The sequence below is a fragment of the Andrographis paniculata genome, unplaced genomic scaffold, assembly GCF_009805555.1.
Source record: "Andrographis paniculata isolate CXL003 unplaced genomic scaffold, ASM980555v1 Contig30END, whole genome shotgun sequence".
In the NCBI taxonomy this organism is placed as follows: Eukaryota; Viridiplantae; Streptophyta; class Magnoliopsida; order Lamiales; family Acanthaceae; genus Andrographis; species Andrographis paniculata.
The window spans coordinates 2,526,688-2,539,571 of NW_026137563.1; the positions used below are offsets into that span (position 1 = coordinate 2,526,688).

A 12,884-nucleotide genomic window follows, 5' to 3' on the forward strand; every position below is an offset into this window, starting at 1 on the left:
CAAATCCAATAATTATGGTCCTGAACTGGGTTTGTAGTAGTTTCATGGAAAAAGTAGGGATGTCTGTTTCAACATTTTCTGCAAAAATGGTACCACACTTGTCTGTGTGTCGAACCCAAAAAAATGCTGCCCTTTAAAAGAAGGTAAGTATCTGCACAAAAGGAGGACTCAACGGACGGTCCAGATTCGGCGTGAACGACGGCCAACGGACAAGATTTCCCGACGATGACCCGACGGCAAACTAGGACAAGTCATGGGTATGGCATGTGGTTGGAATAATTACGCCATAAATGCCCTACATAATTCTTACAATTCCATTTTTTCATTAGATCGATTGTTTTTAGTTCACGTTATTAGATGGGCCTCTGTCCAATTCTTGTTTGATCATAAATGGGCTAATTATAATTCACATCACACTTTCATTTACTTAAATCAAACACACAGGGTACATTTTACAGTCCATTCGACATTTCAATCAACAGACAGATGCATAAAGCTGACGTGGCAATCGGGGCCTGAGGCAGACTTCCAGGGGAGTGGCTTTGAGATTCGTGCTGCCAAAAGACCCTTCCATGTCGACATCTTCTTCACCTGACAGAGTTCTCAGATCAAACCCCTGGAGGAAGCTTCCCAATGCCAGCTGCATCGTCTTCATGGCGAACGAAATTGCAGGGCAGATCCGCCGTCCGCCGCCAAACGGCGTTAGCTCAAAGTGAAGCCCTTGCACATCCACATCCACATCATCCGTCAGAAACCTCTCAGGCCTGAATTCCAGGGAGTTTCTCCAAGCTTCAGGGTCGCGTTGGATCCTCCAGGTGTTGATGAACACCATCGTCCCCGCCGGAATGTGGTAGCCTCCCACCTCGCAAGCCTCCCCCGTCTGCCGTGGAATGACAGGCACCGCCGGCTGCACGCGCAGTGTTTCCTTGATTATTGCCCTGATGTACGGTAATTTTTCCAGGTCGGATTCGTTCACCAGCCTGTCTCTCCCGACGTGCTTGTCTAGCTCTTCCTGAGCCCTAATTAGGGTTTCCCGATTGTTCAGAAGTAGACATACTGCCCATATTAAAGTCACCGTCATCGTATCGACCCCTCCCACCATCATCGTCTGAAATTAGATAGATCTTTAGTTTCGAATTATCGTACTTGAAATTTTGATAGACGATTGATTAATTAATTACCTGACAGGTTGCTTTGTTTATGGTGTCAGCGTCGAAAAAGGGGAACTCTTCAGCAACACTATCTGAAGCCCTAAGCATTTCACTCATGAAGTCGTCGTCGTCTTCTCCTTGTTCTGCAACTTTTTTAAGCTTCTTATGCTCCGTCAGCCAGGTTTGAAGCATGGCGTCGAAGCTTTTCCCTGTCTTCCTGAAAGCCCTGTGCATCCCTCCAAAATAATCGACCCATTTGAACGCCGGAAGAACATCCGACACGGTGATAACATTCATCATTTCGAAAAATTCCCTGATTGTTTTCTTCCAATTCTCCATCTTCTTCGCATTGGTCTCCTTCTCCACGTTCCCCGCCACCGTTCTGATCATAAGACTCACCGTCACATCCCCGAAAAACTTCCTCATGTCCGGAACAACCACCATCTCCATCTCATCGCCGCCGCGGGAATAATATTCCTCATTCAGCGATTTCATCTGCTCCCGGATCTGAAGCTTCACCATGTTCCCCAGCGCAGCAACTTTTCTGTTAGACAGAAGCCTCAGGACAGAGATCTTGCGCATTTCCCGCCAGTACGGGCCGTGGTCGCTGAACCCTAGCATGGCAAAATCGTAGCCCATGAGCCTGACAGCCGCCGTCTTGGCGCGATTGGAGAAGGCCACGTCATTCGTTCTGTAGCAATCTCGAGCCGTTTCCCAGCTGTTCAGTACGACGGCGCGTCGTGCACCGACCCGAAGAGAGAAAATCGGGCCGTACTTGTCTGTCATTTTCGACAGGTTTATGTGCAGTGGCTCCGGGCCCGACAGCCGAAAGAGATGACCGATTAAGGGCCACCCACCTGAAGCCATTGGAGGTAATTTAGTCGAGGATTTATCGTTTGCATATGATTTTCTTGCAACAACAAGAAGATAGAAAGATGCTGCAACTGCCAATGAAATCAGGGCAGCAATCCAGGGCGAGTAGAAAAGGGGATTATTAACTTCCATGGGGATTAATTTCGAACATGAACTGAATTATTGGGTACACACCATTCTGCTGATATAAATATATAAATAAGATAACCTAAGTACCTATAGCTTGCAATAACGTGTGTTTTTCAGAATGATTTATTTGCCAAATAGGGTTTGTACCACGTGGAGTGTGTGGTTTTAGTAATTTTCAAAATTAGAAATTAATTTAGGCCATCTATAATGTTTTAGGATAAGAACATTTTGTAAAGCTGTGGATACAAAGATAGCCCTACCAAATATAATTTTCAAAATTGTTGAATATATTTGAGATGGTAGTACGTATTTATCAGCAATGAAAACTGTGGACACAAAGATAGCCCTACCAAGTCCAAATATAATAGTGACAGTTGGTAAGGCAATCAATAATGGCATAAATTCATGTTGTCGATTATAAGTTGTCTTCATAAATAATATAAAAGTGTAGCTTAATTATTGTTCAATGGAATTTTATAATGGTTAAAATGTGAACTCATCTAATTTCATCAAACCATTAAGCTAAACATAAATTCATTTGTGCAATTTATGCAAGTCATCAGGAACAAAAATGATGAGTAGGTCAGTGGAATTTCTGCGCCAATCATCAGGACAGAACTTCTTGCCTTGTAGCATGGACTAAGACTCGCATAGGAGCTTGGGATTGCTTAAATTAGTTGTTCATTCCGACCAAGTGATTTCTATGAAATTGATTCAGCAGGAGCCTGTTCAAATCCATCCCCTTGCTTTGATTATTTGCGGTATTCGTCAACTCCTCCTTAATCAAAACGATTATTGGCTCTGTCACATTCTTGCTTGACAGCAAACGCGGCTAACATTCCTATGGCTCGTTCGTGATTGAAGGCTTGGGTGCCTGGGATTCCCATGTTGGTTTTCTCTTGTAGTCTTGTTGTTTTCCCATTTTGCTTGGTCCTCTTTAGTCTTCCAGGCTTTGCCATTTCAATGATGAAATCAACACTTTATATAGGCCGGACATAAAATATTAATCTGTATCAACTAATAACATATGACAATAGTTGAAGCAATATATATTACATCTCAAATATATTCATATATAATTAAAGCACACCTTAAAGTGTTGAACTAATAATATATGATTTCATTCAACACATTATAAGTTGTAAAGGGTCTCTCTGTCTTTTTTATTTATTAATTACAATTAATTAGCACCGTAGGAATTAGCTCTAATCAGCATTGGAACCATCCCGGTAAAGTTGAGGAGAAAGTCTGGGCCTGAGACAAACTTCCAGAGGCGTGGCCTTCATATTGGTGGTACCAAAACTCCCTGTCATGTCGACAGCTTCCCCTGACGGGGTCTCAAGCTCAAATTCATGGAGGATGGTGGCAAGAACCAGCTGTGTGGTTCGAAGGGCTAAGTAAATTCCAGGGCAAGCCCTTCTGCCGCCGCCGAACGGAAGCAATTCATAGTGGAGTCCGGCAACATCCACCTCCTGCCACCGCCCTGTCAGAAACCTCTCCGGCCTGAATTCCAACGGATTGTCCCAAACCCGAGGATCCCGTTGGATCTTCCAGGCGTTTACAAACAGGCGGGTCCCTGCCGGGATGTGGTGGCCGGTCACCACGCAATCCTCGCCGGCCTCCCGGACGTTCACCGGCAGCGGCGGCTGCAGGCGCAGCGTCTCCTTCATTACAGCTTGGGTGTAAACTAGGTTTTCCATGTCCGATTCTTGCACGACCCTTTCCCTGCCGACATGCCTGTCGAGCTCTTCCTGAACCCTAATCATGGCGCCGCGGTTGTTGAGTAGTAATGAAATTGCCCACGTTAGAGTTACTGTCATCGTGTCCACTCCTCCCACCATCATTGTCTGACAAGTTGCTTTGTTTATTGTATCGGCGTCGAAGACAGGGAACTCCTGAGAAACACCGTCTGCAACATTTAACATTTCAGACATGAAATCGTCTTCTTCTTCTTCCTCCTCCATTTCCGTTCCTGATTCTTTCATCAGTTTCTTGTGCTCATCAAGCCAGGCTTGGAGCATGGCGTCGAGGTTCTTGCCGGTCCTCCGAAAGGCCTCGTGGGCGCCTGTTAAAGAATCCAGCCACTTCAGAGACGGGACAACGTCGGATACTGTAAAAACATTCATCATCCTGATGAATTCCCTGACGGCCTGCCGCCACTTCTCGCCCTGCTCCAAATCCATCTCCTTCTCCACGTTCCCCGCCACCGTCCGTACCATCAGGCCGATCGTCAGATCCCCGAAAATCTTGCTCAGGTCCACAACAGTCGCTTGTCTCGTTCCGACACGCCGCCAGTAATCCTCGTTCATGGATCTCATCAGGGCCTGGATTCTGGCCTGGATCATCGGCCCAAGTGCAGTTATCTTTCTGTTGGAGAGAAGCCTCAGCGTCGAAATCTTGCGCATCTCTCTCCAGTAAGGCCCGTAATTGCTGAATCCGAACATGGCGAAGTTATACCCCATGTGAGCAATGGCAGCCGTTCTGGGCCTGGTGGAGAAGGCTACGTCGTTGGTTTTGTAGCACTCTTTTGCCCCTTCCCAGGAGTTCACCACCAGGCCTCGCCGGGGCCCGACCCGGATAGTGAAGAGCGGGCCGTGCTTGTCTGCCATGTTTGACAGGCTTATGTGCAGTGGGTCGGGACCTGACAGCATAAACAGGTGCCCGAATAACGGCCACCCGCCGCCGGCCTCCGGCAGCAAATTTTGTTGAGCATGTTTTCCGGTGATCAGAGAGTGGAAACAATAACAGATTATTATGGTTGAAAGAGCAATGAGAGCTTGAATCCATGGCCACTGGAGCAAATCCATGCTAGCTGTCGAGATGAACCCTAGTTAAAGTCTATGGATTTTTGCAATGTATATAGATTATTAAATGATACTAGGTGTAATAATTTTGTTTAGGTGAGTAAGGTAAGGTATAATTATATATTATATTTGTTGGGAAAACACATGAATCACTAGAATCGTATTTGATCATAAGGTGTATCTTTTGTAAAATTTTAATGAGATAAATGATGTAACTATAGGCCAAAACGTGCCCAAGCATCATAGTGGAGCTATCATATATTTAGATTTCCCTTTTTTTCTTTTTCTTTTTTTCAAAGGACTAATTCATATAATCCCAAGCCAGTATATATGTTAATCAAATGCAAACAATAATTTCAATAAACACAACAGCTGTCCCAGGGAATCAAAATTAAATGCACACCGGAATTTCATTAAAAAAAAAAAAAATAGCCCACAAAAATAACTAGGTGCTTATTTGTATGATCATTTTCATTTTCAATCTATTTAATATATTATAATATTGTTGATGTATTTTTTCAACAAAAATAAAGTAAAATTCAAAGATATAGAAAATATCCTTAAACTTGATTATTTAGTGCCTGAGATTAGGAATCTCTAAACACTGTATGGTACAGAAAATAAACTGGAAAATAAAAGACTGAAATTTAAAGTGGTGATCCCCAAATCTGACTTTGCTTTGTTGAAGTTGATTGAAGATACCTTGCCAAATGATGATCTAAATCCTTAAATATTCCCTGGGAAACCGTACTGAAAACCGTCACCCGAACGGTTACAACGTCTCCTTCTCAACCGTCTTCCAACCTTTCTTATGCTGACACGTGTCCCCAGCAGACCAAAATTCCCTATATTTCACTCCTTGAGCCGACCACAGACCTTCCGCTCTTTTGGCCCGACTTCGTCCTTCGTCCGACCTACTTCTTCGCCCGACCCCACTTGGGCCGACCTCCATATCAACCGCCCCCAGTCTTTGATCAAAGGCCTCCGTGTTTGTCCGACTCCTCCTTCTATCCGACCTACAGTTTACCCGACCTGCGGATATCCCATCTCAACGACTTTCCGTCTCGAGGACCTCCCGACTTGAAAACCTTCCGACTCATCGTCTTTCCGTCTTGCGGACCTCCCGACCTGAAAACCTTCCGACTTGAGGTCTTTCCGTCTTGCGGACCTCCCGACCGGAAGACCTTCCGACTTGAGGTCTTTCCGTCTTGCGGATCTCCCGACCTGAAGACCGTCCGACTTGAGGTCTTTCATCTTGAGGGCCTCCCGACCTGAAGACCTTCCGACTTGAGGTCTTTCCGTCTTGCGGACCTCTCGACCTGAAGACCTTCCGACTTGAGGTCTTTCCGTCTTGCGGACCTCCCGACCTGAAGACCATCCGACTTGAGGTCTTTCATCTTGAGGGCCTCCCGACCTGAAGACCTTCCGACTTGAGGTCTTTCCGTCTTGCGGACCTCTCGACCTGAAGACCTTCCGTCCTGAATTTTCTTAGAAATAAATAAATAAATTTATTTTCCTTGATTTCCTCACGGTGTCCTTCAGCCAGTTCAATCAACCCTATTGCCAGGCCCATTCCTCGTTTTACCTTGGGCTTTTAACCTAATTCTAAATTTCGTACGTAACAACTTGCCCGCCGCCAAGGGACTTTCAAACGCCAATAAATGTTTGGAAGTTCATAAAGCACTACCTTCTCGAGAAACTCCCTTAGCAACTACACCAGTTACTGCACCACTCCTGGTTTATTCCTTCTTCGCAATACAAGCCTGTGTGAATCACAATTCCAAAACATTCTAACTATGGCGAATCAATACATTCCTGCCCTTCCTTTCGACGGAACCCTTCCAGAAGGTCCATTTTCAGCCTCGAAAGTACTAACTCCGACGATCCGTCCATATTGCACTACTCCCGAAGATTCAAATCGGATGAGGGAAGTTTTGGAATCTCGCAACGCCTTGGCTATCAACAATCCCAACTACCAAGCAGTTCGCATCCGAGACAGCATCAAGACCCATCTCACAGACCCAAAAGATCTGTATCGTGCTTGGTATCGACGAGTAGCAGAACACTTCCAGACCCAATGGCGATCCCAAAAGATCGACCAAGCAATACTACTGTCTACCATGCCTATCAACCTGCATGAGAAGGTGTTGTTGGCCATGTCCGCCTTCTGGAATGCGGAAAATGGGACTTTCCTTTTGCCCTCGGCCCCCTTTGGCCCAACCCTTATGGACGTGGCCATGATCGCACATCTCCCAGTCGTGGGTGAAGACCCTGTAATGGGAGCCCTAGATGGGCAGGAGCCATCAGAAGACCATCCGGGATGGTCTTTACAAGGTGTGAAGGAATGGGGTTGGACAAAGTTCGCAACCGACCAGCAAGGGGCTCCAGGGACTCCTGTAACCGACCGGGAGCATACTGCCTTTATTCTGTTCTGGCTTTGTAGGTACATCATTGTTTCTCCTTCCAAAAGTGTTCTTCCTTCTCACCTCGACCTGGCCATTCATATTGCGTCAGGTCGGTTCTTCTCCCTTGGTACCCTATTTTTAGCCAATCTGTTTGAAGGACTCACCCGGGTTAGCCTTCGTTTAACAGATAACGATAATAGGAAATTAGACACTGCCGCGTCGGGTCCTTTTTGGTTTTTAGAACTTTGGTTCCGTCTTTACTTTCCCAACGCGTTTAACTTAGGATCTCCGCCCACTATGCCAACATCTGAAAAACATTTAGGATTAGTCCTCAACCGACTCTGCTCAGGACGCAATAAACTCCAATCATCCGATCCAATAATAACTGCCATTTTAACAGATACCCGCAGTAACTCTCGATTTTCTATGTATAAAAAGTATGCGGGTTATGCTCCCGACCATTTTTGGCCCTTTCCAGTACCAAACCCGCTTCCGACTCCGGAGCCTTGTCCTCATCCCACCTATCCTTTCGCCTGGGACGTCGCCCTCAAACCCAGGTCTCTTTTTAGTAGCAAGAAACTTGATAAAAAAGGGCAGAAAACTTTTTACACTTTTAACTATGAACCTCAATTCATGGCGCGCCAGTTCGGCTGTTGCCAAGGTATCCCTGGACCCGTCGCGTGTCCCCAAATAATTTTTCAAAGTCCCGACCGACGAGTCCTTCCTAATTCAATCCCTTCTTATATCTCCCAGCTCACCACGTATATAATTTCCAATTCTTATATTCCTTTCCGCTCCAACCCTGAGATTGTAGATACTTTCAATGAATGGTGGTCGGTCGTATGGTCCCTGATATCCCCTGATGAGGGTCGGTTGCTGAACGTACTCCTCCCTCCCCAAGGACTGGTTCTAGGGGCGGCGATACATACTAACACCCAAAAACAAACAACCGCCCCAGGAATCGGATCTGGGGGTCCCACGCGCAAAAGAAAAATTTCCCAGCTGCAAACACCCCCGACCTCGGAGACCGACCAGCAAACACTAGCAGACCTTGGAATAACTAGGACGTCAGCAAGGACCCGACCCCGAATTGGTAATGTTTCTTAACACCGTGAACCAATTCACTATATCATAACTTTGATTTCACTCATTTCATTCCCCAGAACCGACCTTGGTGACACCGACCAAGCAACCGACGCCAGCACCAACCGACCATTCAATCGGGCCTTTGGTCCAGACCAATTTGCCAATGAGCAGTCGGGCGGAGGACCCGACGCGGAGGCAAACCCCTCCTCCCGTACCGAGGAGTGGTCGGGCCAGGCCCCCGACCAGGAAACAATCTTTACCAACAGTGCCTACAGAACCAGTAAGTTCCTTTATCAGCAAGACTTAGGATTCGGATGATCAACCTTAATATATTTAACAACAAACATCTTCATGATTTTTCCACAGACACCTTCACCCATCCCATCAGCAGCAGGGGTCTCTTCTGACAGCGAGGGGACTACTTCCCAGATGGGTCGGCCGCCATACATGGCATCAGACTCATCTATGTCAAAGGAAGAACCAGCCGCCCTCGCCGAAGCTGACCCTCAAAACGACATCCCTGATGCTGCTGATCCCGAAATCGAAGGTGCCCCAGAGATCCTGGCTGCAGTGGCTCTAGATGTAGCCGTCCAACCTGTAGCCGCCCTACCAGCAGCGGCGCCCCCCCTAGCCATCGAATGGCAGGCAGAAGAACCACCTGTGGCAGCCCAACCTCCAGAAATGGAAGAAATGTCTTCATCCGACTCGGAGACTTCTGTTAATTTGGTAAGATTAAACCAATCCAGGTCATAACTTTTCTTTCGAAAAACACTAACTGTTTCCAATACTACTTTCCATAGGGACCCAGGTCGGCACCTCAGCGACCATTCGCAGCAGCCGACGAGTCGGCTGCTGTTATACCAGCTGTCTGCCCAGCTCGACCGACCTCATTGCTACCCCCCTCACTGACAACAGTCCGCCCAGAGGTATCACATATCTTCTTTGAACAAATTTGCAACCCCCTTGGAATATTTATTGACATTGTAGGACTTGCAGGGGCCTTCGGACTTAGCCGTCCTATCGACTGTTCCGGTTCCAGCGGAGGCCCAGACTGTGTTCACTGAGGCCATTAACCATCCCCTGTCCGAACTAAGGTCCGACTTATTGGACAAACTCATTCAGACGGTTGGTGGCCTTCTTTTTTACACTCCAACGGAATCACCAGCCGTCCCCATTCTGCATCGGCTGATGGAAAGACTTACAGAGCTCAAGACTGAAGTGGTAGTCATTGGCCTTCTGTCAGCCGAAACCCCCCAGCCCGACTTCGATCAAACAACGCTGGAGAATTCTTTGGCCAAGACTCGAGAATCCCTTCAGCATACTACTGGAAGACTGGGTGGTCTCCTTAGCACGAAAGCTCTGGTTGATGATGCCATTCAGAAAAAGGAGGCAGAATTGCGGGAGCTGAGGAAAGAACAGTCTACCCTGGATAAGCAAATTACCAATGAACAGCATCTGCTTGAGAAGTATACCAAAAATGAGGCTGAATTGGATCAAGAGCTGAAAACCCAAGCCCGATCCCAATTCATCAGAAGATATCAGACGGCTGCCAATACCAGAAGGCTATCCAGGGATGAAAACAAATGGACACAGATAAAAACTGCCCTAGGGGCACTGTTGTAAAATTTCCCCCTTTGTAACAACAACTGACTTAGTAATCCATTTTTTCTTTCTTCTCTCAAAACAAGGATCACCTTTCAATTCCCAGCTTTATAGGAAACGAACCAAACTCCTTCTTTAAAAGCACACTGTTTCTCACATTTTAAGAAACATATTCCCAGGCATATTTTAAAAATCAAAACACTGAAAGTGTGAACAAACATGGCGAATGACCGACCTCATGTTCCATCAAGCAACTGGGAGGGTGTTCTTCAACCCTTCTTTGTAGGTAATCACCCTATTGGAGGCCATGCAGAAGACTTGTTATATATACTCAAGCAACTAGACTTCAAATTCCGATTCTCCCAACGAGGAAGAAGAACCATTCATCGCGTCATCCGCCTGATGGAAAAAGTCATTGAGGGGTATGAACCTCTTCATGACATCCTTAGCCGCATTCCTGATCTTCATCATCACATGGAAATGATCGAAAATCACGCAGCAACCATACTTCCAGATCTTGGTTGGGATAACATATTTTCCAATCAACGAAAAGTCTTTTCAAGATTGCGGACCATCGTTGATCGTGAACATCAAGCCCTAACAGACATGCAAGCACGTACCCATCAAGATTTAGATGAACTGCAAAGCCAATGGGAAAGGTACCGACCAGATTTGGAAGATCTTATTGAAGAAGAACCAGAGCTAATATCCACTCACTGGGATGAAAAGTCTGATTCAGAGGCAGAAAACTTCCCACAAATACACGATGACTAAATGAACCTTTAAATAGGTTCGAACCCCATAAATGGGTTCTGAATAATATTTTGTTTCAGGCAGTTTTGTTATCTGAAAAGGCAGGATAATACCTCTTCAGATATTTAGCATTAATACAATCATGTACTCTTCTACCTTCATGATTTACAATAATGAACGCGCCATTTCCAATATCTTTTTGAACAATGTATGGTCCTTCCCAATTCGGTGACCACTTTCCCAATTGATCAGTTTTCTTATATGTAGGAAGAATGGTCTTCCAGACTAGGTCTCCTTTTTGGAATGTCCTGTGAAGAACTTTCTTTCCGTAACTCCTTGCTCTGATTTCACTCTGTTTCACACTTCGATCTATTGCATGGAGACGGTTAACATCCAAATCTTCTAACTGCTGCAACATAAGTTGTTGGTATTCCTTTGTAAGATCACTATCAGTAAATTCTGTTCGGCCGGATGATACTCGAATTTCGGCTGGTAAAACAGCATCTTGGCCAAACGTAAGTTGGTACGGTGAGAACCCTGTGGCCGTATTTCTGGTATTTCTATGTGCCCATAAAGCCTGAGACAATAACAAATGCCACTTTCTTGGGTTCCCTTCAATCATCTTCTTTATAATCCCAATGATAATCTTATTTGCTGCTTCCGCCTGTCCATTGGCTTGGGGATAATAAGGTGAAGAATGATGTAACCGAACACCGAATTCTGCCAAGAAATTAGAGAACCTTTCCCCTGTAAAGACCAAGCCTTGGTCGGTTGTTATAGACTGAGGAATACCATATCTGTAAATAATTTGGTGCAAAACGAAGTCTATCACTTCTTTCTGATCCACATTTTTCAAAGCAACCGCTTCCACCCATTTGGTAAAGTAATCAGTCGCGACCAATATGAAACAGTGATGTTTCGATGAAGCAGGATGTATCTTACCAATAATATCCATAGCCCACGATTTAAAAGGCCATGGTTTTGCCAAGAATTGTAATTCGGTTACTGGCAAATGATTTAAGTTTCCATGTCTCTGACATTCCTGGCAGCCTTTTGCAAATTGTATGCAATCCTCAAAAATCTTAGGCCAGAAAAAACCCAAGCGATGAATGGCCCATCTCATATTGAGACCTGCCCGATGAGCTCCACATATCCCACCATGTACTTCTGTCATCACTTCTAGAGCTTCTTCAGATCCCAAGCATTTCAAAAGTAAACCTTCAAATGATCTCTTGTACAAAATTCCATTTATCAATTGAAAACGTAAAGCCTTCAATCGTATCGCAATTGAAACACTCGCACCAGGATTCTGTAAATACAGGATAAGCTCCGTTCTCCAATCGGACACTGTTTCGCCATCGGACTTCTGTCCGATAAAAACTTCGCAATCGGGCTCCTGACCGACCGTCTCCTGCCCGACAGGCTCGCAGTCGGGCTCCTGTCCGACACTCTCCTGCCCGATCATAACTTCGCAGTCGGGCTCCTGTCCAATATCCTCTTGCCCGACCGTAACCTCGCAGTCGGACTCCTGACCGATATCCTCTTGCCCGACCGTAACTTCGCAGTCGGGCTCCTGTCCAATATCCTCTTGCCCGACCGTAACTTTGCAGATCGGGTCTGTCTTTCCTTCTATGCCCGACTTGACCTCCGACCACATATCCTCCAGAATTCCTTTACATGCCCTTTGAGCCAATTCATCAGCACGTTGGTTTTCTTCCCTCGGAATGAACTCAATTATTACTTCTGAGATTTTTGTCAGTAACCGACTCACAATGTCCCTATATCTGCGAAGATGAGGGTAATTGCACACATATTGATTGTTTACCTGGTTGACTACTAATTGAGAATCCCCCCTTATGATTACAGACTGGACCTTCCTGGCAATTAAAGCCTCCAAACCCAAAATTAAAGCTTCATATTCTGCCGAATTATGGGTCATGGATTCCAATCGTAGTTGTAAGTTGATCTTTTGACCATCAGGTCCTTGCAAAAAGACCCCTGCCCCCGATTTGTTTCCAGAGGTAGAACCATCAAAGAACATCAACCATGTTCTGGTACTTATATAAGGCACACATCCGACC

The 12,884-nt window shown here is 45.7% G+C and overlaps 2 protein-coding genes across 2 annotated transcripts; both read right to left on the reverse strand.

The window, feature by feature from the left end:
- Positions 1 to 396: 396 nt before the first annotated feature.
- On the reverse strand, positions 397 to 2,235 carry LOC127246278 (xanthotoxin 5-hydroxylase CYP82C4-like). Its single transcript, XM_051267544.1, has 2 exons — positions 1,182 to 2,235; positions 397 to 1,108 (listed from the first exon to the last, which is right to left on the reverse strand). The coding sequence occupies exons 1-2, from the start codon at positions 2,154 to 2,156 to the stop codon at positions 476 to 478; spliced, it is 1,608 nt and encodes a 535-aa protein (XP_051123501.1). The 5' UTR covers positions 2,157 to 2,235; the 3' UTR covers positions 397 to 475.
- A 1,010-nt stretch (positions 2,236 to 3,245) lies between these two features.
- LOC127246830 (cytochrome P450 CYP82D47-like) lies at positions 3,246 to 5,010 on the reverse strand. The gene has a single exon (XM_051268420.1). It carries the CDS (start codon positions 4,958 to 4,960, stop codon positions 3,359 to 3,361), a length of 1,602 nt encoding a protein of 533 aa, XP_051124377.1. The 5' UTR covers positions 4,961 to 5,010; the 3' UTR covers positions 3,246 to 3,358.
- Between the last annotated feature and the right edge of the window lie 7,874 nt (positions 5,011 to 12,884).

Coding starts and splice junctions, on each gene's coding strand:
- LOC127246278 (XM_051267544.1), bottom strand. CDS start 2,156: ATGGAAGTTAATAATCCCCTTTTCTACTCGCCCTGGATTGCTGCCCTG. Junction 1,109..1,181: donor TAAACAAAGCAACCTGTCAG/GTAATTAATTAA, acceptor ATCTAATTTCAG/ACGATGATGGTGGGAGGGGT.
- LOC127246830 (XM_051268420.1), bottom strand. CDS start 4,960: ATGGATTTGCTCCAGTGGCCATGGATTCAAGCTCTCATTGCTCTTTCA.